The sequence below is a fragment of the Amblyomma maculatum genome, chromosome 1 (genome assembly GCF_055883805.1).
Source record: "Amblyomma maculatum isolate TAMU_Amacu chromosome 1, ASM5588380v1, whole genome shotgun sequence".
Lineage (NCBI taxonomy): Eukaryota > Metazoa > Arthropoda > Arachnida > Ixodida > Ixodidae > Amblyomma > Amblyomma maculatum.
Genome location: NC_139344.1, coordinates 219813978 through 219841808, shown reverse-complemented (window position 1 = coordinate 219841808; position 27831 = coordinate 219813978). Strand labels below are relative to the sequence as shown.

The window sequence follows — 27831 nt, the reverse complement described above, 5'->3', positions numbered from 1 at the left end:
TCATTTCTGCTGTGCCGCAATCAGTAACCGAGGAATTGAAGGAAGTGATGGCATCTCCTGCCATCCCATTTCCCACTGTCACATATTCCGGTTTAGCTTACATCGGTTAATATATTGTTAAGTTAATATATCTACTACACCTTGGGGGATTCCCCTAAATATTTGACAAACACCATTCCCACTTCGAGTTATAGATCAATTCGCTCTGGCCCTACCGTCTGCTCTGCTGACCGTCCTGGTTAGCTCAGTCGGTAGAGCGACTGCCCCGGAAAGGCGGTGGTGCCGGGTTCGATTCCCGGATCAGGACGAATTTTTCTTTAACTACGAAGTTTCTGAGAAAGCTGTATAGCTTTCCTTTGTAGCCGTATGGCTGCGCTTGGGTGGATGCAATGAGTAATTACTCCCTTATTACAAATCTACTCCACCTTGGGGGATTCCCCTAAATATTTGACAAACAAGTTAATCCACTTCGGGTGTGACGCTTGCGCTATTCTTCTTGAAACTAGCGAAAGAAGCAGCCCCATGTAAGTACACTCTTCTACGAGAACAATATTCTAGTGGACTGCATTATCCGAAACCAGAGCCTGTTGTCCTGTTGGATAAGCTTTTTTCTTTGAAAAAGCTGCCGTACACCTACTACACACAAAGGTTCTCGAAGTACTTAAGATACTGATTCAATCAGCACTTGGGAATTCAACACTGAGTTGCCCGAAAGAAATTGACAACAGCCATGTTTTAGGTTCGCTTCTTTGATATTTGAAAATTTTCTGAGAATTCTTCCTCTAAATTAATTATACCAAGAAAGTGACGGAGAAGAACGAGAGGCCAATTAACTCCTTGTGTGCACAAGCCGCACATGAAGATTTTGAGACTGAATTTTCTAGACGCAGGTATCATTTTGATGAATTGGTGAATATGAAGACCAATTTTATTGTTTGCCGCTCTTTTCAATTCTGCTTAACTGTTTATGCCCATTTCCTTGATTAAAAGTAGTCGCGGGACTACATATATACATCTTCGGTCTTTCAACCGACTGATTTGTTTTGAACGAAGCTAGAACAGCCCACTCCACCAACCAAGTGAAATTTCAACTATATGAGTAAATTTTTGTTCTTTACTCTGAATCTGAGACGCGCCATGAATTTTCGCCGGTGCCTCTTTTGATCTAAACGGAAACGGTAGCGGTTGACAGAATCTCCACCCAGCAGTTCACCATGCACTCACGTCAGGTCGCGCTACACCTGCCTACAACATTCAAAGGCACATTGCATAGCCTGGTAAATTTATTTTTTTTGTACAAAACTTAGGGGTAAAAAATGTTGAAGTGTACCCGAAGCTTCATCCGACCGTGCACGGCGGCACTGACGAAGACGCGCGCGCGCGTGAGCGGATTGTCGACTGTATATTATTCCTCGTACACGATAAATGCTCGATGCTGATTACGGCCTTTGTATAAACCATAAGGGGCGAAATGTTAGGACCATCATCATCATCATCATCATCATCAGCCTGATTATACCCACTGCAGGGCGAAGGCCTCTCCCATATTTCTCCACTTAACCCGGTTCTGTGCTAGCTGCATCCACTTGACCCCTGCGAACTTCTTAATCTCATCCGCCCACCTAACTTTCTGCCGCCCCCTGCTACGCTTTCCTTCCCTTGGAATCCAGTTTGTTACCCTCAGCGACCATCGGTTATCCTCTCTTCGCCCTACATGTCCTGCCCATGTCCATTTCTTCTTCTTAATTTCCACTAGAATGTCGGTAACTTGAGTTATTTCTCTGACCCACTCTGCACGCTTTCTATCTCTTAATGTTACCCCTACCATTTTTCGTTCCATAGCCCTCTGGGTTGTCCTCAACTTAAGTAGAACTCTCTTGGTTAGCCTCCACGTTTCAGCCCCATAGGTGAGTACAGGCAAGATGCAACTGTTGTATACTTTCCTCTTGAGCGATACCGGTAAGCTGCTAGTCATAATCTGCGAGTGCTTGCCAAATGCGCACCATCCCAATCTTATTCTTCTTGTTATTTCCTTTTCATGGTCCGGATCTGCGGTTACTACCTGTCCTAAGTAGACATATTCGCCTACTACTTCCAGTATTTCGCTACCTAATGTAAACTGCTGTTCCTTCCCGAGGCTGTTGAACATTACCTTAGTCTTCTGCATATTGATTTTCAAGCCTACCTTTCTACTTTTTCTATCTAGGTCATCAATCATTATTTGCAGTTCATCCCCCGAGTTGCTTAGCAAGGCAATGTCATCAGCAAATCGCAGATTACTGAGGTATTCTCCATCTACCCTTATCCCTAACTGCTCCCATTCCAAGTCTCTGAATACTTCCTCTAAACAAGCTGTGAATAGTACTGGGGAGATTGTGTCTCCTTGCCTAACACCTTTCTTTATGGGAATTTTGTTACTTTCTTTATGCAGAACTATGGTTGCTGTGCAGCCACTATATATATCTTCCAGCACTTTCACGTACGGCTCGTCTACCCCCTGATTTCGCAATGCCTGCATCACCGCCGAGGTTTCAACTGAGTCAAATGCTTTTTCGTAATCAATTAGGACCATACCGGTTGCAACTGACGCGGGCGGAGCTAAGAGCGAGCGCGCGTTTCCCTTGCGCGTGAACGGCTGTAGCGGAGGAGCAGCAGTGGGGCGGTGGCGACCCCACCGAGGCGCGGCGGGCGGTGGAAACAGACCCCATTGGAGAGGCCGTAAGAGAAGAGAAGCGCGCTCTCCCTCGAGACCGGCCGTGGCGTAGGTTTTGTAGTTCCTCTCCGCTCCGCTGGAAACCGAGCGCTGGCGTCGCGGAGCAAACTCCAGCTGCTCCAGCCACGGCCGGTCTCGAAGGAGAGAGCGCTTCTCTTCTCTTACGGCCTCTCCAATGGGGTCTGTTTCAACCGCCCGCCGGGCCTTGGTGGGGTCGCCACCGCCCCACTGCTGCTCCTCCGCTACAGCCGTTCACGCGCCAGGGAAACGCGCGCTCGCTTTTAGCTTCGCCCGCGTCAGTAGCAACTGGCAGGTCCTGACATTTCGCCCCTTATGGTTTATACAAAGTCCGTCATCAACATCGAACATTTATCGTGTACGAGGAATAAAATACAGTCAACAATCCGCATACGCGCGCGCTCCTTCGTCAGTGCGGCCGTGCACGCGGTCGAATGAAGCTTCGGGTACACTTCAACATTTTTTAACTCTAACTTTTGTACAAAAATAAATTTACCAGGCTATGCAATCTGCCTTTGAATGTTTTAAGCAGATGTAGCGCAACCTGACGTGAGTGCATGGTGAACTCTTGGGTGGAGATTCTGTCAACCGCTACCGTTTTCGTTTAGATCAGAAGAGGCACCGGCAAAAATTCGTGGCGCGTCTCAAATTCAGAGCAAATAACAAAAATTTACTCATATAGTAAAAATTTCACTTGTCTAGTGGACTGGGCTGTTCTAGCTTCGTTCAAAACGTATCAGTCGGTTGAAAGACCGAAGATGTATATGTAGTCTCGCGACTACTTTTAATCAATGAAATGGTCATAAACAGTTAAGCAGAATCGAAAAGAGCAGCAAACAATAAAAAAAATTTTCCTTCAAAGTTACACATTGCAATATATATTCATCAATTCATCAAAATGCGACCTGCGTCTAGAAAATTCAGGCTCAAAATCTTCCTGCATGCTTTGTGCACATAAGGAGTTGGCCTTTCGATCTTCTCTGTCACTTTCCTGGTATAATTATTTGAGAAGAAGAATTCTGAGAAATTTTTCAAATATCAAAGAAACGGACCTAATAACATAGCTGTTGTCAATTCCTTTCTGGCAACTCAGTGTTGAGTTCTGAAATGCTGACTGAATCAGGATCTTAAGTACTTCGAGAACATTTGTGTGTTGTAGGTGCACGGAAGCTTTTTCGAAAAAAAAAAAAAAGGTTTGTCCAATAGGGCAACAAGCTCTGGTTTCGGATAATGCAGTCCACTAGAACATTGTCCTCGTAGAAGAGCGTACATGGGGCTGCTTCTTTCGCTAGTTTCAAGAAGAATAGCGCAAGCGTAAGACCCGAAGTTGATTAACTAAACGATATATCCAGCGACGTAAGGTGAACCGGAATATGTGACAGTGGAAAATGGGATGGTAGGAGATGCCATCACTTCCTTCCGTGCCTTGATTTAGTCTCAGATGAAACGCCCGTTTGACAATGTAGTCGTGCCGCTAGCAGTTACGGCCCTCGCATCTGGCATATGTCATTCCCTTCCGCACATTAACCTTACTTTCCCGAAGAGAGCCTCAATGGGTAGCTATATAAGGCTTGAAATGAGTCTTCAGTGAGAGTGTCCTTCTTTCACGCTTTAGAAGTTTCTTGCATACTTTCGATATAGCAGGTGAACTCATTTGTAAGTCACTGCATCGAGTATCACCTTCACCATTTATTGGCCTTTTTTTACCACTTCGAGCACAAGTGGTGTCATAAATATCAACCATTTGTTGTTTTCATATTAAGCATAATATCGTGTAAAAAGTTCATTAAAATTTGCAAAATTAAAATAATGTTTATAATACCACACATTGCCAAGTATATGAATTGTTCAGTTCAGTTCAGGCGTTGTTACGTTTCTCCCCCGAGAAGTGGGACAGCTGACGCGGCCACCGCATAGCAACAGGCAGAACCGCGAGCGGATCGGCCATTTCGGCGCCGTTCATCGGCCGCGCAACGCTTCCTCCCGCCGACAAGTCTCAGCGTGTTCCTGCCACGCGCCAAATGTGTGTGCGTGCGTGTGTGTGCAAAAGCTGGCCAAGCCTGGAGCTCGAGGGAAAGTGCGTCGCCCTCTCCTGTCTGCAGGAGGTGGAGGAGATGAGGTCGGAACACCTGCGATTGAGTCATTCGTCGTGAACCAACATGTTTGGCTCTCCCTTTCCTGTGAGGGTTTACCCTTTCCCTGTGAACTGGAAAAACTATAAAAAGCAGCGGCCGACTCCGCTGAGACAGAGACTACTTTGACACGCCGTTGGCACGACGCTAGACACCAGCTGTGTGAGAGTGTCTGTAATCTCTCCGGGCCAGCTTCACTGCCCGTTTCTTCATGATGTTGCAGTAAAGGTTGTTTCGTTAAAAGACGCCTCGTCTTTGCTGGCACCTTTGATGCCGTCCGCCGTCCACGGAGCCGCCAGGCCAACGCTACCAAGGGGCCGCGCGCCGCAGCGGTACGCAACCCCGGCACTCGCGACCCAAACCTAACAATTGGTGGCAGCGGTGGGATGACGACGACCAAGCCGTAATCGTGGTTGGAGGGACGAGCCAGGCGATACCGTCGTCCAACAACTGGTGAACAGCGGAGAGACGAGGACGACCAAGCGGTGACCGTGGTCGGTGAAACGAGCCAGGCCTGACTGAGGTGCAACATCTGGTGGGAAGAGCGGAGATGTCCGAGGCGTGACCCGTGAATCAAAGCAGCTCAGCGGAAAGGCGGGAGCAGTGCAACGAGCCCTGTGTGATGACTGGTTGCCTGCAGCGGAACGACTGCGTTGGATTCTTGGCTGCGAGGTTGGTGAGTGCGGGACTTTCTTCTACTGAGTTTTGCCAGGCTTTTGTTAAGTAGAGAACAGAGCTGGTAATTGTGTTGTCGTTGTTGCTGGGTTAAGTGCAGCAAGGCAATAGTGGGCAGTAGAGAAGGCAGCATTCGGAACAGCCATGGGTTTGGATTTGAAGTCGTTGCGCAAACCGAAATTGCTGGAGCTTGCGGAGGAGTTGGGTCTGAATTTGTCAGACAAACTCAGAAAACCAGAAGTGTTAAAGGCTATTCTTGAGTTGGAAGCTGAAGATGACGAGCTTTTGGAATGCCTTGAGATCATTGACGAACGTCAAGAGGAGCGTGAACGTCACGAGAAAGAGGAACGTGAACGTAGAGAACGTCACGAGAAAGAGATGCGTGAACGTAGGGAACGTTACGAGAAAGAGGATCGTGAACGTAGGGAACGTTACGAGAAAAAGGACGCCCGCGTAAGGAAACTGATGCAGCTGGAGATTTCAGCCCATAGAATGAGCGTGGAAAAGCTTAAGGCTTTCAATGCCCTTCAGTATAACGGCTCGATACCGCGAGAGGGTACGCCACCGTTCCTCATCGCCGAGGATATGGCAAAGTATTTGGCAGACTTCGAAAGTCTCTGTAGAAGTAAACGCTTCGAGCGAGATAGTTGGGCGCAGAAGTTGGTAGCTCTTCTCTCCGCTGAAGCGTCGGAAGAAATCAAGCGATTGGTTGGCGACCGCTTGAAAAATTACGATGAACTAAAAGAGTCATTGCTGATACGATATCAGATAACGCCTCCTGATCTTCGGAAGAGGTATGAGAGCGAGAAACATTGTGACGAGTCGTACTTTGATTTGGCCTATCAGTTGAAAGCCGCTGTAAGCGAATGGCTAGACAGTGCGGAAGTTCCGGAGCAAATCGAACTTGCACCGGAGTGTGAGAAACAGCTTGGGGAAGCGGCCGAGCAAGGTGACCGCAGTAGCGAGCCGACCGAGCCTCTAACAGGAGAGCATCGTGTTACCTTGGTCGAGCCACTAGCTGAGACGGTTAGCACATGCTTAATCGGCGGGAAGTCCGAAGTGACGCCGTTAAGCGAGGTGAACTGCACGCCGACCCAAATAGCTGTAGGAGATACAGTTCCATCAAATGAGAGTGGGGAACTGGCAATAACTGAACCGCCTCTCGAGTCGAAAGCAGAAGCTTGTGTAGAGCGCGATGTAGATGGAAATGAGCTAGAAAAGGAGAAACTTTCAGTTTCCGAAATCAGCTGTGTCGTAGAGCAGGGCAAGCAGAGAAACGAAGTGCCGATCAGGGAAACAGCGCAGCCCGCGAGTTGTGATCAGCCAGGGCAGACCAACGAGGAGTGCGCGTCCGCTGTAGAGAGCGAGACTTGCGAAGGCGACAGCGAGCGACCAGAGCAGAGTCAGAATCGTTCGTGCCCTGATACCACGCTAGGTTGTATTCGCGAAAGCAACCCCAGTGCGAACGCGGACGTAGCACACATGACCCTCACGCTATCCGAAGCGCCCCAGCTGTCGAAAGAGCTTGATCGTGCGCCGGTTAGCTCTGAGCGAGGTGACGTGAGTGGCGAGCCGCCAGAGGAAATGCCTAGCTTGAGGGCTGGCATGAACGGTTGTTGTTCGGATTTGACTGAAAGTGAGTCATGCGATGCAGCCGCGGCGCCGCCACAGGAAATGCCCAGCTTGAGGGCTGGCGTGAGCAGTCGTTGTGCGGACTTGTCTGGAGGTGAGTCATGCGCTGCTGGCCGCGATGCAGACGCGGCGCCGCACTTTGACCACTCAGACGACACCGGTGTCCTACTAGCTCCGGTTACCGCTAGCTTGCCAGAGCTCGCGCCGAAAGAAAGTAGGACTAGAGTATTCCAGTGCTGCCACCGAAAAACGCGGAAAGGCAGACGCGAGAAAGAATGCTGCCATCGTAAGGAGAGCAAACTCAAACGATTGCAAAAAGAAAGCAGAAGGCTAGTATTCCAGCGCTGCCGACGAAAAACGCGAAAGGCCAGGCGCGAGAAAGAATGCTGCCATCGTAAGGAGAGAAAACTGAAACGGTTGCAAAAAGAAAGCAGAAAGCCTGTGTTTCAGTGCTGCCGTAAAAAGAAACGGAAAGGCAGGCGCGAGAAAGAGTGGAGCAAGTTGAGGCTATCGCGAAAAAGAAAGCGACTATCCCAAAGGCACAAATGCGCCCGTGCCGAGAAAATGCGTGACTGGTGCGCAACCCGTAAGGAGAGGGATAGGTTGTTCATGAAAGTGAGTGATTCATCCTCATGTAGGTATTTGCACAGAAACAGGAAGTTACGGTTGTTCCGTGAAACGGACAGCCGAAGCATTAGTGAAACGGGTGATCTCAACGGTAACGCCGATGGCTTAAGTCGGAGCCCATAACATGAGAAGAAGCCCCAGTTTTCACTTCTTGGTGTTTTTCTTCCTGACATAGGATTTTGAACATTTGTATTGTATCTTTGTTTGAAGTGCTGTTTTGAAAATGCGATTTTCAAATTTGTGGACGCGTTCCAAGTGCTGCTAAGCTGCCCTTTAATGTAGATGGGGGCATAAGAGGGAAATAGTCTGGCAAAACTTAGCGAAGTTTGTGCCGTGCTTGCTGGCTGACCGGTTGAGTTTTTAGCGTGGTTGTGATGCTGTAGGTTGTCAGAAATCTCTCCTGAAGACAAGTTGCAGAGTGCCTTGGAAACCCGGACTTGCCAAGGAATTATTCAGGATGACTGGCTCAAGAGAAACAGAGTCGGATGAACCCGGCTAGCAGCAACATCCCGATCCCTCCGGACAGCGGATGCAGTCCCCTGCCCTTCGGGATCTCCCTCCCTCGGCGGGGCAGTCTGTTACGTTTCTCCCCCGAGAAGTGGGACAGCTGACGCGGCCACCGCATAGCAACAGGCAGAACCGCGAGCGGATCGGCCATTTCGGCGCCGTTCATCGGCCGCGCAACGCTTCCTCCCGCCAAGTCTCAGCGTGTTCCTGCCACGCGCCAAATGTGTGTGCGTGCGTGTGTGTGCAAAAGCTGGCCAAGCCTGGAGCTCGAGGGAAAGTGCGTCGCCCTCTCCTGTCTGCAGGAGGTGGAGGAGATGAGGTCGGAACACCTGTTATTGAGTCATTCGTCGTGAACCAACATGTTTGGCTCTCCCTTTCCTGTGAGGGTTCACCCTTTCCCTGTGAACTGGAAAAACTATAAAAAGCAGCGGCCGACTCCGCTGAGACGGAGACTACTTTGACGCGCCGTTGGCACGACGCTAGACACCAGCTGTGTGAGAGTGTCTGTAATCTCTCCGGGTCAGCTTCACTGCCCGTTTCTTCATGATGTTGCAGTAAAAGTTGTTTCGTTAAAAGACGCCTCGTCTTTGCTGGCACTTTTCATGCCGTCCGCCGTCCACGGAGCAGCCAGGCCAACGCTACCAAGGGGCCGCGTGCCGCAGCGGTACGCAACCCCGGCACTCGCGACCCAAACCTAACAGCGTTCAGTCGTGTCCGACTCTTCGTGACCCTATGGACCATGTCACGCCACGCTTTCCGGTCTCTCACTATCTTCTTAACATCACATAGCTTCATCTGCAATGCCTCGAGAATGCCATCTAACCATCGCGTTCGCTGCCTACCCCTTCTCCGGCGACCCTCAACCTTTCCCAACATCAAATCTTTCTCCAGCGACTCCTCTCTTCTCATCAGATGACCAAAGTAGCTGAGCTTTAACTTTAGAATTTGACCCTCCAATGAGCAGTCAGGGTTTATGGTCGACAATATCGACTGATTTGATCTTCTGGCAGTCCAAGGAACTCTTAAGAGTCTTCGCCAGCACCACAATTCAAACGCGTCAATTCTTCGGCGGTCAGCCTTTTTCACAGTCCAACTCTCGCATCCATACATCACAACTGGAAAGACCATAGCACGGGTTATACGGACCTTGGTTGGCAGACTAATGTCTCTGCTCTTTACTAGGCGGTCAAGGCTAACCATTGCTCTCTTTCCCAGAAGCAGGCGTCTCCTAATTTCATGGCTGCAGTCTCCTTCCGAGGTAATCTTGGCGCCCAAGAACAGAAAATCTGTCACAGCTTCCACTTCTTGTCCATTGATGCTCCAGGACTTGATAGGGCAAGACGCCATGATCTTCGTCTTTTTAATGTTCAGCTTAAGCCCAAACTTCTCACTCTCTTCTTGTACGCGCATCAGAAGTCTCTTGAGTTTCACTTCACTTTCTGCCATTAAAGTGGTATCATCCGCATATCTAAGGTTGTTGATACGTTTTCCAGCAATCTTCACTCCAGCTGAAGACTCGTCCAGACCGGCCTTTCTCATGATGCACTCTGCATATAGGTTAAATAGGCAGGGCGACAGTATGCAGCCTTGCCTCATCCCTTTCTCAATCGGAAACCAATCAGTAAGACCATGCCCAGTTCTGACTGTGGCCTCTTGCCCTTCATAAAGGTTCCTGAGGAGACAGATGAGGTGAATTGGAACTCCCATCTCTTGGAGAGCTTGCCACAATCTGCTGTGATCTACGCAGTCAAACGCTTTCGCATAATCAATAAAGCAGAAGTAAATGGGTTTCTGGAACTCTCTTGCTTTTTCCATGATCCAGCGAAGGTTGGCAATTTGGTCTCTAGTTCCTCTGCCCTTGCGAAACCCAGCTTGCACGTCCGGAAGCTCCCGATCCACATACTGCTGCAGCCTGCCTTGCAGGATTTTTAACATCACCTTGCTAGCATGCGAAATAAGCGCGATCGTGCGGTAGTTGGAACAATCTTTGGCACTGCCTTTCTTTGGAATGGAGATGTAAACTGACCTCCTCCAGTCCTGTGGCCACTGCAGGGTTGTCCAAATCTTTTGACATAATGTATGCAGTGTGTTAACAGCGTTGTGGTTGAGGTTTTGAAGCAACTCAGCTGGAATACCATCAATTCCGCTAGCTTTGTTCTTAGCAAGGCTGGCTAAGGCCCATTCAACTTCACTCTTCAGGATGCCCGGCTCGAGATCAGTAATCACAACCGTCTTATGTTGGGTTTGCACATCCGGATCCTTCTTGTACAGTTCTTCTGTGTATTCCTGCCACCTCTTCTTTATCTCTGAGGCTTCAGTGAGGTCCTTGCCTCGTTTGTCCTTTATCACGCCCAGCTTAGCACAGAAGCTTCCTTTGATATCTTTGATTGTCTTATACAGAGCTCTTGTGTTCTTTAATTGGTTGTTGTCCTCAACTGCTTGACACTGTATGTTCAGGAAGGCATTCTTATCTCTCCTTGCTATTTTCTGAAAATTGTAATAACACTTAAAACTCAACCCTACAACGTTTACTTTGACTGTTATACCAATACTTTATATCATGCAAGCATTTTGCAATTTACGTTACATTTTTATAAAATTATTTTCATCTTCGGTGCTACATGAATGGTTTCGCATCTAGCGCTGAAAAACGGTTTTTCTGTTGCAGACGAGTTGCTGTCATGTTAGCCTTGAAGAAGCTTCGATGTGATCACTGCTCATTCAGTTTTCTTTTTGTTCCCATTCGTGTACAGGCTTGGGAAAAATTCGGATTAAAATGAACAAAAGTAGCTACCGTGCCGCAATGTATGCCATGCTTGTCGAACGTTTGCTGAACGACAGTGTTTTTTATATCCGTTCACGTGTGGTACGTTGACGACATGCCGCTGCAGCATCTACCTTCTGTGCTCTTTAATTTCGGGGCTGCACTCACCACGAAACTCGCGAGCGACAACACGAAACCAGGCAAAAAGCACCTGCCGCCGCTGAAGCAGACGCAGAGCGAACAGTGAGCAGGTCGCGCCCCTTGCGGTGGCGGAGAGCGTAGCTCAAGGAGAAAAGAAGGCCGTAAGAAAGAGTGCGCGCCCTCTCCCTCGAAACCGGCCGTGCTCCAGCTTTGGTTGGGGAGAAAACCTGGGCCAGGGGGCGCTGCGCCGCTCTGTGCGTCAGCGCCCTCCATGGAGATCTCATCAAAACCTACGCGCAGTGCGGCCGCGTCGTCTGTTCCCCGCCGCATAGAAAAGCATGCTGTCGTCTGCTCCGCGCTGCTCTCCAGCACGTGTTTGCGTGCGCGCGCTCGGTTGTTTCTCTCCTCCTCCGGCCGCATTCTGGCCTCCGTCGCGCTCCAACAAAGGGGGCAAGAAAAAAAAAAACAGGAATGAAAAAGTGACGGCGCGCTTTTTCGCAAAACTCGTGAAAGTGTTTTTCTCTCTTTCGTGTTGAAACGATGGTTGTCGGTTTTTTTTTTTGGGGGGGGGGTATCTCGGACCGCTCGTATCTCGCACCTCTGTTTGTAACTGGCGGTGCCGCAGCAGCCATCGCAGAACCAAGTCGGCCTCAAGAAACAGATATATGTCATTAATGCCATCACTCGGTGCTTATAAAGGGAAAACACATAGGTTAATCGTCCTATCCTCATACGCGATCCTGCTTCGGGAGCTCAAAACTGCGCATTCGCTAAAGGAGATAACTGAACTAGGGATTGCACAGCGTAGCTGTGGAATTAAGAAGACAAAGGTTTTCTTGGAGAGATGTCCCCGCCTGCATGAAAAGTCGTCAGGCATTTCCTCGCTCTTCGTCTCACGGAGAGAGAAAACTGCCGAAAGAATGGCATGCCTCGGCTTCTCGTCAGCGATCCAGGTCGTTAAGAAACCTCTCATCGTTAAAGGTAGATAAGTGATTGATTTCGCATGGCAGCGCCACAGCAGCGAACTCCCCCTGACCGCTGTCAGCAGGAACCAAAGGGTAAGGCGGCATGCTTTGTGCCTTTGTAGGGAACGCGTCCTAAACGCGCCGAAAGCAGGCACCACGGCGCCGGCAGCATCACCTAACACGTCTGTCCCCAAGGAGTTGAATAGGAACCTTTCAAGTGAGCAGTCACAAATGGAAAGGAAGCTCCCCAACCAGCGCCCGGAACACTCGTCACTGTGTACACGCGTATCAATTCTCAACGAGAAGGCTGGACCCTTCATTCTCTGAACAACATGGAAGAGACATCAAGAGGTGCCGCCTGAAGCCCTTCAATATACCTGTCGCTTGCCTCTGCCTTCGAGTACCAAATTCGCGTTCATGCTTTTTGTTTTGTCTGAGCCTGCCAACAAGCGCTCTTTGAAAACAATGTCCGCGGCGATCAATTAATCATAATTTCTCACTTTCGAAAGCACCGATAAAAAGCGTGCCTCCAGCCAGCCTCTATGTCAGCCGGGGCACAGAAAAAAGCAAAAATAAGAAACACCACTGGCAAAGAGCGCCGGCTTTGCGCGCACAGACGCACGACCATCCCCCCTCGTCCTCACTCTCCTTCTCCCGCTCCGCGTGCACGTGCGGCCGCCTGTAGCACGCGCTCCCGAGCGAGCGGGCTGCGCAGACTCCGCAGACAGCCGCGCGCAGCGCGGGCGCGGATGAGCGTAGGTTTTGTAGTTCCTATCCGCTCCGCTGGAAACCGAGCGCTGGCGTCGCGGAGCAAACTCCAGCTTTGGTTCCCTATGTGTCATGTGATTGCGCATCGTCGATCTGCAAAAACATCCGCCCCGTAACAGTTAAGGAAAGGTAGCGACAGTATAGCGACAGGTCTTGATCCAGCCGCCCCTCCCTCCGATAGGCCGGTTGGCTGCACGTGACCTCTTCGCCACCAAGCTCCGCCCAAAGGGTCCAACGGTGCTCGCTGCGCCACTGAAATGCACTGCGATCTGCGCTTGTCCGCTTGATATTGGCCGGTTAGTTAAGCAAAAAGTACTTCACACACCTCTATTGCATTTTTAGGAGTGTATATGCAGTACTTAATGCTTAAGCTAACGCAAGAATTACATTTCTGATTTCAAATTTTGAAGCGCACGAATGACATGCGGCTCCACCGGGCTGCTGTGCTTTCGGCTGCCGGAACCGTGGGGAAGACGCGAAAAAGTCATTTTCCATTCCTCGCGGTGACGATAATAGCAACGGAAGGAAGCTATGGCCTTATAGAATCGGGCGTAAGATTTTCATGGCCACAGAAAACACCCGACTATGAGAAATGATTTCTGTCTGTTTAAAAAGCCGTTCGCTTGCCCGGCATGACCTTTTTTTGGGCATATGCTATTTCATCAGCAAAATATCAAGGACTCTATGACTATGCAGCCATTACTTGTACTCTGGATGTCTAGTGAGAACTCACTGCCGTTTCGCGCCCCCTTACTTTCTCCGAACAGATCAGAACTGCAATATAACGCGTGCAATTAGTGGTGTCAAAATGCTCAGAATGAAAAGGAAATGCTTGATAATGCTTATTATGAAAATGTATTGCGAAGAATTGATTTAAATGGAAAATGAAACATAATACTTATTTGCAGTTCCAGTCCTGTATTACTGTTAACTTTTGTATTTTAAACTATGTACCATTGTTCCTTTTGATACTGTAACCCCTCCCCCTCACACAATGTTCCATGTTTGGAACCTGTGAGGTATTTGTATAAATAAATAAATAAATAAATTGGAAAAAGAGGAGGGTGCGAATGTGTCAAATTGTTCGAAATGGAAAGTTAATATTTGCCTATGCTAAATATCGGTGTATTAAAGTAAAAAAAAAAAACTACAACAGCAAAAAACAAAAATGTGTACAATAAAAAGTGTAAAAGCACCCGTGTGTGTGAAACGCTACTCAGCTATTCTTTTAACGGAGGAGTCTCGCGGCGTTGCACGGAATGCAAACACTGAATGCGCACAGGGATCGTCAAGTTTCAAGAGGCGGCATCCAAAATTACTGGTAACATTATTGCCCGGTAGGCTATAAGGAAACCAATATAAAGCAAATAAAGAATATAAAAGTGAGAAAACATCCGCGAGCTTTGTAACGCATCATACCCGTTTTTTTTTTCTTTTGTAGTTGGAAGATACACATGCGTTGGCAACGCACAGCTGCAGAGAAACTGACTTTTTCTCCAAAATAAGCTATTGAAATACTGTGTAAATGAAATAAACGCGAGCCAAAAAAGTGTGTAAAGCGGAGTATAGCCGAACGGTTACAAACGCAATGACGCCCATATTGCATTAGAGCTCTATGCGCAACGACGTTCTCAAACGTTGCAGAAAACTCGCAGTCTACTTATTTTTTTAGTAAGGAACCGAGCTCAATACGTTTAGTGAAATATTGTTTCTACTTTAAGTTCGCTACTAATTTCAAAGCATAATTAATGAACAGTTTGCTAACCGCTGTACTGAGGCGAGCGGTCAGAAGAATGAGCTGGCTGGTTTAACGCACGCGTATTTTTTTTTTTTTTTTTTTGGCGTTTATGCTGCACACGCATGTTTAAGTTATTATTCCTGTCTTTTGAAGCTTTTTGAGCAGGATAGGACACAAATATGTTGAATTAAACAGTTTATGTGCGCACCGAGCACGGCTTCGTGAGTACACGGTATGCACGAAAGAGTGCGGCGCGTCGTCTGCTGGCGCTGCCCCGTGGACCCCTCGAGAGGGCGCTCGTGTAGTTGTCGCTACCTTTAAAAAAATAACGTGGACTGGACAGAGTGCGTCCTCTGGCGAATTAAAAGCAACCAATTTTCCAGTTAAGGGCCCTCGCTGTTCACCAGGTGACGCAGCCTGTAAACTCAGGTGGTGGTGGTGGCGAAAGACATTTATTGGCTCAAAAGAGCATTCACAGGGGTATGATTGGACCAACCCTTAACAGGCCAGTGTTCACAAGCACTGGATGGGGTCCCTATTACGGGACTCCAGTGGCGTCGGCCGCTGCCCGGGCGCGCTCTACCAAGGCCTTTTGGGCCTGTAGGTCAGGGCATCCGAGCAGGGTCGCCTCCCAGTCCTCCCGAGGGGGGTTAGGATGAGGGGGGATAGCAGGGTTGGAAGGGCAGGCCCAAACCATGTGGTAAATGTCCGAAGACTTCTCCGCACAGTGCGGACAGCTGCCCGAGAAAGAATGGTCGAAAGAGTTGCCGTGCACAGCAAAGGTACCGCGCTCAGCTAGGTGCTTCGCACACCGTAAGAAAGAGACCTGCCGCAGCCTTCTGCAGTTTTTCACCGATTCTGGGAAATGCAGGTGATCTCTTATGTTAAGTCACTAATAGAAAAACGAATGCCATAAAAAGCTACCTTGTGGTTGATGTTACTCGATGGATGGATGGATGGATGGATGGAATATAGGAGCGTCCCCTTTGAAACGGGGTGGTAGCAGTAGCTATCATGCTCATTTTTCTCTCTATATCTTAATTATTGATTTAGATTGCACTAAACGATCATTCTATTTATTAAATTTTTGTTTCTACATTACTAACATTATGTCACTTTTCTGCTTTTAAGCCACCAACCTTCCAGTCGTTTTTTGCTAGTTTCCACCGCCGGTTTATTCACCCGGCCACTGGTATATCTCTAAACCCCAGAGCTTCAGGAACAGTTACTGCGCCTGCATCAACTTCCGGGTGGATACCACTACATTCGTGTATAATATGGACAATTGTTTCACTGGAGTTACCACATACAGCACATGCGTCATCTTCATTGTTAAATTTCTTTTTGTAGCTGCGTGTTCTAAGGCACCCTGATCTAGCTTCAAAAAGTAGGGCACATCCTCTTGAGTTATCAAAAAAGGCCTCCTTCCTGATCTGCATTTTCCACTTTCGGTACAATTCCACACTCTGTTTCTTCTCCAACGATTTTATCCAATTTTTACCTTCTGTGTTTTTCACCTGTTGCTTAATGCTCTTTATTTCTCCGTCCTTGTGACTAGCATACTTACTAGTTAGTTTCCTAGTTCTTTTCCTCCATTGTGAGTCAACGCTTTTTAAGTACAGGTATTTAAATACTTTAGCTGCCCATATAGCTGTTACTGTCCAATTTCCTCAGGTGTTCCTCATATAATATTTTACTCTGAGCTTCCCGTACTTCGAAAGATGCCCAGCACATATCTCCCTGTACCGCCCCATTTGTGGTTTTGCCGTGGGCACCTAGTACTAAACGTCCAACGGCTCTCTGATTTATTTCTAATGTCGACTGTACCTCTGATTTTAGGCACAAAACCGCATTTCCGAAAGTAGGTCCGGGCACCATAATTCCTTTCCAAATACCCCTCAAAACCTCATACCTGTTGTATCCCCACAATGCCCTATGCTTCATCATCCCGGCATTCCTTCGTCCTTTGGCCTTAAGTGATTGTTCATGCTTTCCAATGTATGCCAATCCTTCGTTTACCCATACCCCCAGATATTTGTATTCTACTACTCTGGGTATTTCATATTTTAAGACCCTGAACAGTTGAGCCGTTGAAAATCATCAGACCCGACTTAACTGCGCTGAAACTGAAGCCTAGAGCGTCCCCTTCGTCTCCGCAATACTTAACTAGAGTTTGCAATTCTTCCAGACTCTCAGCTAGCAGCACAATATCGTCTGCATACATCAAACCGGGGAGGCGCTGCTCTACCGCCTTTCCACCTAATCTATATGACAGGTTAAAACCTAGGTTACTGTCTTGTATCCTCCGTTCCAGGTTTATCATATAAAGCATGAAAGCATGAACTCGCGGCTAGGGAACCTCGATGTCAGCGCCGCCGTCCAGGGTGGAGACAACCTCGCCGACGCCGCCATATTGAAGCACACGGGATCCGCGGCGCTAGCAGGCGTAACGGCGCCGTTCTTGATTTCGGCGCTTCAGAGGGCTTTGAGTTGAATTGTCTTTTCCATCATTATCGCACTGCGTGGAATTTCACTCTCAGTAGCCATTTTACACATTGAATTGTCGAATACGTAATTATACGACTTAATTTTAAGGCCTCAAATGACCGAGGTTGTGCGGCTGTGGGATTGGAAAACCTGGTAATATTTAACAGAGCCCTTCGCCAGCATGTTCTGCTGCCCTGTGCGGGTTGAAGAAATCATGTTATTGTTTTCCACATGGCCTTTTTTTATCCGTGGTTTTGTTGACAGCCGCGTGTCAGCCGCTCGCGCCCTGCGGTTGGATTTGCTTTCTTTGCGCGGGCTGTTTCTCTTTTTTGAGCTCGCAGAAACTGATGTCGGTCTCTTGTTAATCATTCGAAGTGAAAATGCGTGTTGTTTGGCCGTATATTGCTTACAAGGAGCAATTACATCTTTTTACAGGCAGACGCTGGTATATACTAATGATGCGTGAACTTCAGTATACGAACGTTGCGACAGCGGTTTCTTTTTTTTTTTTTTTTTCTCGGCTCCCTCGAAAACCGACTTCTCTAGTTGTTGATAGCATACATGACTAAGTAAGGTTTTCACTCGTCTCGTTTTCCTCATGGGCGTCCATTCGCTGGAAGTCCGTGAACTTTCTCGCATGTCGAGTTCGCTTGCATCATGGACATATGCCGCGGTTGCTCGACTGCGATCCCTCTGCTTTATTTTATTCAAGGCGATCTCTACTGATTATTAGACTATGCATGTGAACCTACACAAATGATTAATTTGAGGTCATCATAAACTATAGATGCTGTTTTCTGAAAATTTTTAAATTCGAAATTAAGAGTAATCGACTTTAAACAATCATTCATTGCAAAAATAATGCGACCATAAAGGGTTTGATTGAAAAAGCTGCATTACTTTGGTTATGCCTGAACTACATTTTCTGACTGAGTACTGAACAGTCAGGCTGCTGTAAAAATAAATGCTAGACGCCTAAAGGTTGATGTTTATTGCTGATGCAGACAAGTATGTAACGTAACTTATCAACCTCACCCCTCGCAGACAGTAAAGACAACAAAACCGAATACGATGCGAATTTTAAAAGGCGTAGCTTGTTGATCCAGTTGATGACTGGTACGTGAAAAAAAAAAAAAAAACAGCCGAAACGACATGTTCATAATAAAAACAAGTACACCGGTTGATGCTGGAAACACCACTGAATGTTTTTTTTTTCACGAAATTTTATTTTGTGTTTCCAGCGCCGCCCCTGTACTCTTATGAACGCGTCCTTTCCGCTGTTTTTTTTTTTTTGTTTGTTTTCACGTAGAATGCAAATCATTTTTCTGATGTTGAGTGCAGTCGAACATGGAAAAAAATGCAAACTGTAATATAAATTACTGAGCCGGAAGGACATATATATTGTGTACGTATAGTCGATTGTAACTCTTGTAGAAAAGATATGAAAGCAAAGCGTGAAAAAAGATGCAAATGACAAATTATGTAAAAACCTTAGAGCAAACATTTTGATGTGCGCAGTGTGAAAGCATTCGCAGCAATAATGAAAATGAAAAAAAAAAATAGGAAAGACATCAACCACGAACTAGCGAGCAAGAAAGACTGGTAAATTTGATGTGTACAGTGTGGTATAACAGTTCACACAAAGCACTCTTCACCAAGCTGACATCAGCACAGTATAGCTGCCATAATTGTCGTCGCAATCCTCAAATTTGCTTAGCCGGCCTCTGCACCAACAGTTGAGGAGGAGCTGCTGTCTTCCTTTCCAGGAGGTGTACATTAGGCAGGCCGTCTCGCAGAGTTTACTCGGCTTCTGTTGAGCTGAATAAATAATTAAAAGCAAGTGCTATCGTTTTGAATCACTGGAAATTGAGGAAATTATACTCTCCAGTTACATCTACAGTAAAAGAGCATGGTCAAAGCTCTGAAATTTAACAGGCGGCGTCCATCCTATCAATTTCTCTCCAAACTCGTCCTCATCAAAGTGCTACTAAGGAATGACAAAACACCAAGCGTGATTAGTAAGGTTAATTTCAAGTCATACAAAGAAATACTTTGAAAAATATTATCCAAAGTAATGAAGAGAACGTTTTCACAAAAATTTTGCTGAACATTACCGAGCCTCGCATATTTATAAACAATGCGCAGTCTACGACAGATGTCGATCCAGAAAACCCAGGAAAAATTTGAGTAATATAATGCGTGTTGACGGCATGTTTACATATGTCACATCATGCTTAGGCATTTTGCTCCGCAACATAATAGAAAGTACGGCAATGAATGAACAGCGCATTTGTCGTGTTGCAAATATATACCCGCAAACAAAATTTCGCTACATCGCTTGCGATTACAACGGTGCAATATGTACTTATCTAAAGAAATAAGCTAGGAGCCTTGACTTGAGATCCGCGAGACATCGCTACCAAAAAGCATCTTCATTCGACTCTAGCTATGACACTACGCGAATAGAAAAACGATGTTCAAAACAAAATATAGGTCAAAACTGTCTTGAAACTTACATCGCCAGTATATGACTTAGTTATTTTCCGTCGGTCCCACTTCTATCTTCCCTTTCAGCCCCAGGGGAAATGAAAACAACCTAGTCCTTTACGGGTTCACCCAGTGCATATCGGCACACTCAAATTCTCGTAATGCTCATTCTGTTGACCTGACAAGCTCGTAAGACACGCGGTCTAACAATCTCAAATAAGTAAAACCACTAGCGAGTTATCCGCAGCCTTGAACAACGCAAGTTTAGCTGCTTGCACCATGCGACTGCGACCGCACCGAGCGCCCGTCGTGATTCAACATGGCGCCGCAGGCGGCATGGGGCCGGTCAAAGGATGGCACCACCCTACTCGCGGCGCGATGCGCGCGCCCCTCGCGGCGGGAAGAACAGTTTCGTAGTCAGACGGGCCATACAGCGGATACGCGGCGATCTGCTGTGCGTGGGGCGCATATTCGCCGTTCGTTCTTTCGATTCGCGGCATTCTATGGTCACAAAGGAATTGCTAGGTTGTAATTCCTGGTTTTCTGCTGTTGCACACATTTTCACTGGCCTGATAAAATATTTTTCACGTCACCGAATAAGCTTTACGAAGCGAAGCGACGATAAGTTTGGATCGCTGTCGTCCAACGTGAGCTGGCAATCATGCCTGGGTATTGCCGCGTCCAGATTTACTGCCAAGCATTTTTTCGAAAAGAGGACATACTACCTTCACCTGCATTAGCATCCTTTCTCAACCCGCAGGAAAAAAATATTTAAAGAAATTGGGCAACTCATAGGCATCAGCGCTACTGGGACCGCCGTGCGCGCCCGGGCCGCGCTCGCGGATGCAGTTGTTCATTGCGTAATTTTTATTTCAGCTTGATGTAGGGGTTTTAAGCGTATTTATTTGAGCTTAAAACCCCTACATTAAGATGAACTACCTACTCGCCCAACAGGAAGTTTTAATGAAATTTTTTAAAGCTGTCCTGTGGTCTATATTTTCCTGTCTACGATAGCTTGCATAAGCACCAGTACAAGGCAGATTTTATCAACGGGAATGGGACGTTTTAATTGCACATTTACTATGTCTTGCGCTTAGTTTCGCAAATTTAGCTTGGCAACTTTTTTTTTTTTTTTTTGCTTGCTTGCCTGCATTTTTTTTCCTCCCTCTCAGCTCGATCGTTCCTTTTTTTCTTTCCACACCCTTTCCTTCCACGCTTATGCCGTACTTTCCTTCTCCTCTTGGGCGGTTTCTTTTGTCTGTCCGCTTCGCCCTCTTCTGTAGATGTGGTTCATTAAAGCCCGACCCAGTCTGCCATTCCATACGCTTTATTTATTTAGTTGTGTTAATGACATTTTGATGTCTACTGAGCTGTTGATCCTCGAATGATGAGCTGTTTCTCATGCAGTACTGCTCAATCGAGACTATAGTAAAAAATAAATATTTTTTTTTTTTTTTTACTTATTCGTGGACGCTCTGAACAGATCTTGCATTCATTACATGCCAAGGCCTAGGTCCAAACAAAATGTTGTCGAGCAGCTGGCTGCCACCTAGCTGTTACCTTCCCCTGTCAAAACTAACTTAATTTTGTGGCAGAGGACTTGAAAGTACCGTTAAAGAGGCAATAACGATCATTAAAAAAAAAAAAAAAAACACGAAAGAAAACTAGCATTCAAGTGTGGATGAGGCAGGACATTCTTTCAACTAAAAAGAAAATTAGGCATGCTACAATTCTGACATGTGACAGAAAGGAAGACATGCATGTCATCTACCATCCTTTCCTTTATCGTCGAGAAAAGTGGCAACCATCTCACCAGAAAACATCTATAAAGCTCTTCAAAAACCGTCTGCGTAATCGCGTTCTCGAGTTTTCAGGCTTGTCGATATTTTTTTTTTTATAGGCTTTTTTCATGTTCTTTCACTCTGCAGCTTCATTCATTCCTGTTCTTCTCCCACACTCGTTCCATCTTTCTCGGCCACTCGATTCTTTTCTTTTTTTCTCAGCCACCTCAGCTTGGGGCCATTCGAGCTGCAGCCTTTGTGAAGCCGTACCCCACTTGGGGAGGGGGGGGGGGGGGGGGGGGGGGGGCGTTCGCCACAAATGATTTTTTGTATTGTTCTGCATTTTTACCGTGTTTTTTACGCCCCCCACCCGCTTTGTTTTTTGCTTGGCCTTTTCCAACTGCGCACGCTTCTCCTGTCGTCTTCCGTTTCGCGTGTTTCCGGCCTAGAAATAGATGGAAAACAATGCACTGGTGGTCATTGGCTATCTCAAGAAGTGTAAAATTCTGCAAAGTAGGCAGGGGCTGGCCTAGATAGCAGCTTTTATGTCTGTATATAAGAAGTAGGAATCTTTCTGGGGCAAAATTTCTGTACTCTGTACTATGCATTTTCTTACAGCTTGCTGTTACTTACCCACAGGTCTATTGAAGCTCATTTCTTCAGCCTGTACTAGGCATTTTGTCACAATTTAATTACTGTTCCTTACTCTGCATGAGCCTTATTTTTGCTTGGAGTCCGATTAATCACATATATGCTGTAAACAATGTGCTGCAAAAGTTCGGCTGGAGAAAGTAATATGAGGTGTAATTACAGTATGCGAACGGTTTCCCATTTCCAAGAATCTTTGCTCTTTCATGGCTATATGATAAAGACTAGTAACTTTTATCTTTGGCTATTTTCTTGTGCCTGACTGTTTCTCTTGGTGCCCGTAGCAAAGCTATGCTACATCGTTGATACCTTGCTTTCAATTGATGTTTTCATTATGAAGAACCAGACTTTTATGCCTGTCTTTTCGTACTTGACTCCTTTACCTTGAACACATTGCATATAGTGCAGAAGATATACATTCCCACATTTCAGTATGTATGCATTAACAGCCTATATATATGTGCCTGCTGGAAACATCTGAATGCATACAATGTAGTTTTTCTGTCAGACTCCAGCACAAAGTACACAACAGCAAAATAGCTACAGGCTCTTCCCAACTTTTATTAGAAAAAATAACGGTTTCGCATTCTGATTCTGAAGTTTCTGGAGGTTTCATATGAGATGCCATTAAAACAAATTTGTTTTTGTTTTAGTACTTCCCTATTTTGGCCGATGAAATGCAGCAATCAGTATTGGGGAATCAAGCATGGAGAGCTTCCACAGTTGTATGTGAATGGTGAAAAATGTCCAACACACTAGGTTAATTTTGTTTATGAGAAGGGTTTTCTCGCATACACGCCTGTGGATATACATGTCTCTCTGACTGAAGGAATAGCAGCCGACCCAGGCCCTCAACAAACATTAGTAGAGTTTTTTGGCCGTATGGTCTTGGCTACATGTAGTTTGAGGTATGATGCATGCAAAATGAATACAGCGCTAAAAATGCAGCTCATACATATCATGCTGTTGCAGTTTCGTAATACAACTCAAGTAAAAATCAAATGCTCCAGAGAGATATTTTTATTTATTTTGTGATCCTTGTAATGTTTTCATTGACTAACAGTATGATGTTAACCATGATACAGTTCTTTGGCATTCTGCCTCCTACAGTTTTTAGCAAAAAAAAAAAAAAAAAAAAAGCACATATGTAAACAAAACCAGTTGAGCTAAGCATGTACCTTAAAATAGCGAAGGTTGTGCACACTTCTAAGGTTTCGAAGCACTGTTAAGTAAATCTAGATCTTCTGGAGGAATAGCACAACACACTGTTGAATCTTATGTCGCAATTTTTTCGGCCGTGCATGCAGATAGCTGCAAGACACCGCAAGACAAGAAACCCTAGCTGCTCTGACGATCTCGGACAGTGCAGCATAAACCGATAACGCTTTGTAAAGGCTGCAGAAAAAGTGCACAATGTCAGCGTGGTATTTGCATGCTTTCAGCTCTAACCGTCGCAGCTACAACTTGCAAGGCATATGCAACTTGCGCGACAGTCAGCTCCTAGGTATCGCTAAACTGCGGATGCCGGCAGTCTAATTAACCGGCTTCTGCTAGCGAAATACCTCTAAAAAATGCTTGCTCTAGTATATTTAGAGATATATGTAGCAACTGTACGAAAACATCAACGAAAAACGATCTTTGACCGAATGAATAATGCATAGCATGCAAACTTCAGCGCGAACAGACGACCACGTCGTAATGGTTGCACTTGCAGCGATTTTTCACCCGTTTCCTTCAAATAAAAACGTTAAATAGAGTCATAACATGTGTGCAGATAATTATGACCCTTTCCATCACTTTATTAGCGCTTATAAAACACGTTAAGAGTCGAATTTAAGCTTGTCGGTGCTGAGTTTTAAGCACAGCGCAGTGGACGCAGTAGACGCGCGTCTCGCAGGAAGAACCGGAAGTTAGAATTACCCAACGTGCTTTGCGGCTCGTTCAGATTGGACACCACCTATTCTCACGGCTGCCGGGAGAATAGTCTAGAGGGCTAAAGGAGCTTCATTTATTTATTTTTTTTTTTTGTTCGTGGCGTGCTGGTTCCTGCGGACTGCGCGGTCAGCGCTCAATCTGTTTCACTTTCACCTACTCAAAATTCGTCAATGCCTACTCAGTCTGCTCTAAATATTTTACCTGCATTAGTTCCGTGAATTTTTGTCAATATATCGTAGCTGTTGCACCTTCTGGAGTCATCGCTGAGAAAGTTTTAGAAGTTGGCAAGACATCAATGGCGGTAATGACGTTTTGTCGATTTCAACTAGTTTTTGGCACAAACTGCTTTTAAAGTGTTCAAGTTGTGTGCTTGGATAACTTGCAGTGTCCGTTATTTTGATGCTTTTACATCTTTGAGTTTCTTTACGCGATTCGAGTGAGCATTGATGTTTGAGATACCGGTATCTTCCGTAACCGTCCAGAGACTATGCCATATGCGATATTAATGCACCCATAAAAATGGATGTTTGATAGTTTAGTCTATAGTACTTTTTTTATGGGCACAAGCAAATATCATTCGTAATCCATGGGCTCTTCACACGTGGCTGGATCGCAAGTAGTGCATAGCTGTGACTGTCTTGCGATGCCAGGCAGTAAACTTGTCGCAGCATTTGTACCATCGCGAATGTCCAGCAACTGGAACTCACGTACTCTCGTCATGACAACTGCAATCGGCAAGCAGTGAAAAAAAAACAAAAAAAAAAAAACAACGGTTGTGAATGCAGTGGTGGAAGCATAATTTGCATCATATTTTCCATTCACACGAATCGCTGTTAAGTTGGTGGTGGCTAAAACATTCATTTCAGTTCAGTTGTTCAGTCGTGTCCGACTCTTCGTGACCATATGGACCATATCACGCCACGCTTTCCGGTCTCTCACTATCTTCATAACATCACATAACTGCAGCGCCTCGAGGATGCCATCTAACCATCGCGTTCGCTGCCTACCCCTTCTCCGGTGACCCTCAACCTTTCCCAACATCAAATCTTTCTCCAGCGACTCCTTTCTTCTCATCAGATGACCAAAGTAGCTGAGCTTTCGTTAACTTTAGAATTTGACCCGCCAATGAGCAGTCAGGATTAAACCCCGGCCAGAACATTAGCCGGGGAACTCCGCACAAATCGATTAAGACGCGCGAAAACACTGTTTGGAATGGTTTGCATTGCAGCTCAGCATTGAGAACTGGCACAGCGATGTCAGTGGATGTAAAAGTCTCTGGGTGGTCGAAATTATTTCAAAGCCCACCACTATGGTACCTCTTTCTTTCACTCCCGCCTCCTTCACTTCCCGCACGGCATGGCTGAGGTGTTCAGCGAGAAGTGTGAAAGATAGTGCGCTTTTCCTTTCCTATAATCCAATTTGCAAGTTATTCAACGTTTGCAAGGTGCTTGTGAGGTGTGTCATGTTAGTGCATATCAAAAAACCTCAGTTAGTGAAAATTTTAATGTGAAAGCATTTTTTGCTATACGTCTCGTGTAACCAGAAAACGTCCTTCGTACTGACACTTTAGAAAAAAAATGTGTCACCTCCAGGATTCAAGCCACCATCCGAGCAGATCGGGTTCCTTATCCCAGGCCCGAAAGCATTATACTGTAGCCACAGCCGGCCATGCCTCGTGTAAAACTGCTGCACATGCTCGCACTGCTCAGTAAACATTGTTGCCTTCATCAAATTCGAACTGCAAAACTCTTTCACGCTGTGCATTGAACATTGTCGTCTTCATGAAGTTTCATCAGCACCACTCCTTCATTTAACCTAGGTAAAAAAGCCGTGTCCCCAGACGGTACACGTTTTTTGTGGAAATAACAGAGCGATTGTGATAGTGGTAAATTTAAGTGCACCCCTGGAATTTTTCAGATAATTTTTCAAAGTCCTCCATTACAGCATCTATAATAGCCTGAGTCACTTTGAGGCATTAAACCCCATGAACTATAGGCCATGTCACGCTTTCCCTTGAAAACAGCAGTAATTGACCACGTTTTGTTACATTCATCTCTGAATGGTCCTAAGTACTCTTAAGTACTCCTAATTGTCCGTGCTGCATGTAATGCATTGTTGGCAAAAAACTACAATGCTGTTTGGACAGCAAGTGATTGCAAGCAATCTGGGCAATATATTTCAGGCAGTCTATGCGTGTGCACCTGATATCACCCAAGTTTTTTGTGTGACAAAATTGCAGTGGGTGATTTCAGCCCAATGCAATTACAGATTTCAGAAAAAGCATTTGACTCGGTAGAAACCTCGGCAATGATGCAGGCATTGCGAAATCAGGGGGTAGACGAGCCGTACGTGAAAGTGCTGGAAGATATATATAGTGGCTGCACAGCAACCATAGTTCTGCATAAAGAAAGTAACAAAATTGCCATAAAGAAATGTGTTAGGCAAGGAGACACGATCTCCCCAGTACTATTCACAGCTTGCTTAGAGGAAGTATTCAGAGACTTGGAATGGGAGCATTTGGGATAAGTGTAGATGGAGAATACCTCAGTAATCTGCGATTCGCTGATGACATTGCCTTGCTATGTAACTCAGGGGATGAACTGCAAAGAATGATTGATGAACTAGACAGGAATATTAGAAAAGTAGGTTTGAAAATCAATACGCAGAAGGCTAAGGTAATGTTCAAGAACCTCGGGAAGGAACGTCAGTTTACGTTAGGTAGCAAGGAACTGGAAGTAGTAGGCGAATATCCGCTCATCCAAATATGAAAGAGAAATAACTCACAGAATAAGATTGGTATGGAGCAATTTGGCAAGTATTCGCAGCTTATGACTAGCAGCTTACCGGTATCGCTCAAGAGGAAAGTATACATCATTTGCATCTTACCTGTACTCACCTATGGTGCTGAAACATGGAGGCTAACGAAAAGGGTTCTGGTTAAGTTGAGGACAACGCAGGGGGCTATGGAACAAAAAAACGGTAGGGGTAACATTAAGAGATAGGGAGCGTGCAGAGTGGGTGAGAGAAGTAACTCAAGTTACTGATATTCTAGTGGAAATCAAGAAGAAGAAATGGGCATGGGCAGGACATGTAGTGCGAAGAGAGGTTAACCGATGGTCGCTTAGGGCAACAAACTGGATTCTAAGGGAAGGAAAGCGTAGCAGGGGGCGGCACAAAGCTAGGTGGGCAGATGAGGTTAAGAAGTTCGCAGGGGTCAAGTGAATTAGCACAGAACCAGGTTAATTGGAGAAGTATGGGAGAGGCCTTCACCCTGCAGTGGGTATAGTCAGGCTGATGATGATGATGATTTCAGCCTCTTGAGCACGAAGTGCTTTCTGTGGGAGTGTATTCAAAACAAGCTTTTGTGTACAACACCTACAGGAGCAGGAGAAAAACGCACACTAGTGGCAGGTTCATTAGCTGGTTAATTACTTGGGAGCACCACAGTATGGTCTGTGCACAACTGCGAAGCTGCCTAAACAGAACTTAGGTGATCCTTTTTGCTATCTTAGCAGAGCTTGTCATACTTGGTACACGGTACGTTCCACTTCAAGGTTCTTGCTGAGAGGGGCCACAAAAGGAACTACTCCCGAGCTCACTTTGCTCAAGTTTTACCATTGGCAAATTATTCACCCAGATGTGGCTAAAATGAACAGCACTGGAAGAGTCTGGTCCAAGAAAAAGGCAAAGAATTGCCCTCTGTTGTCCTAAGCAGGGAATCGGGCGAGTGCCAGAATTTCGCTCTGGAAATACTGCCGGCACCAGTAGAATGGATACCGCCTAAATTGTTCAGTTGTAAGTTTTATACTGAAA

At 46.1% G+C, this 27831-nt stretch overlaps 1 protein-coding gene and 1 non-coding gene across 5 annotated transcripts in view; both read left to right on the top strand.

The window, feature by feature from the left end:
* Window positions 1–233: 233 nt before the first annotated feature.
* On the top strand, window positions 234–307 carry TRNAS-GGA (transfer RNA serine (anticodon GGA)). The gene has a single exon. It is a non-coding gene; the product is annotated as a tRNA-Ser (tRNA).
* A 23785-nt stretch (window positions 308–24092) lies between these two features.
* LOC146205646 (transmembrane protein 208) overlaps window positions 24093–27831 on the top strand; it is a 78200-nt gene continuing 74461 nt past the window's right edge. For 2 of the 4 annotated variants that reach the window (XM_084590319.1, XM_084590318.1), the window contains exon 1: window positions 24093–24319. In XM_084590319.1, coding sequence (XP_084446445.1) covers window positions 24314–24319 — 6 coding nt within the window. In that variant the 5' untranslated portion in view covers window positions 24093–24313. The remainder of the gene's footprint in view (window positions 24320–27831) is intronic. The other 2 variants (XR_014704239.1, XM_084590317.1) reach the window with 1 other exon arrangement.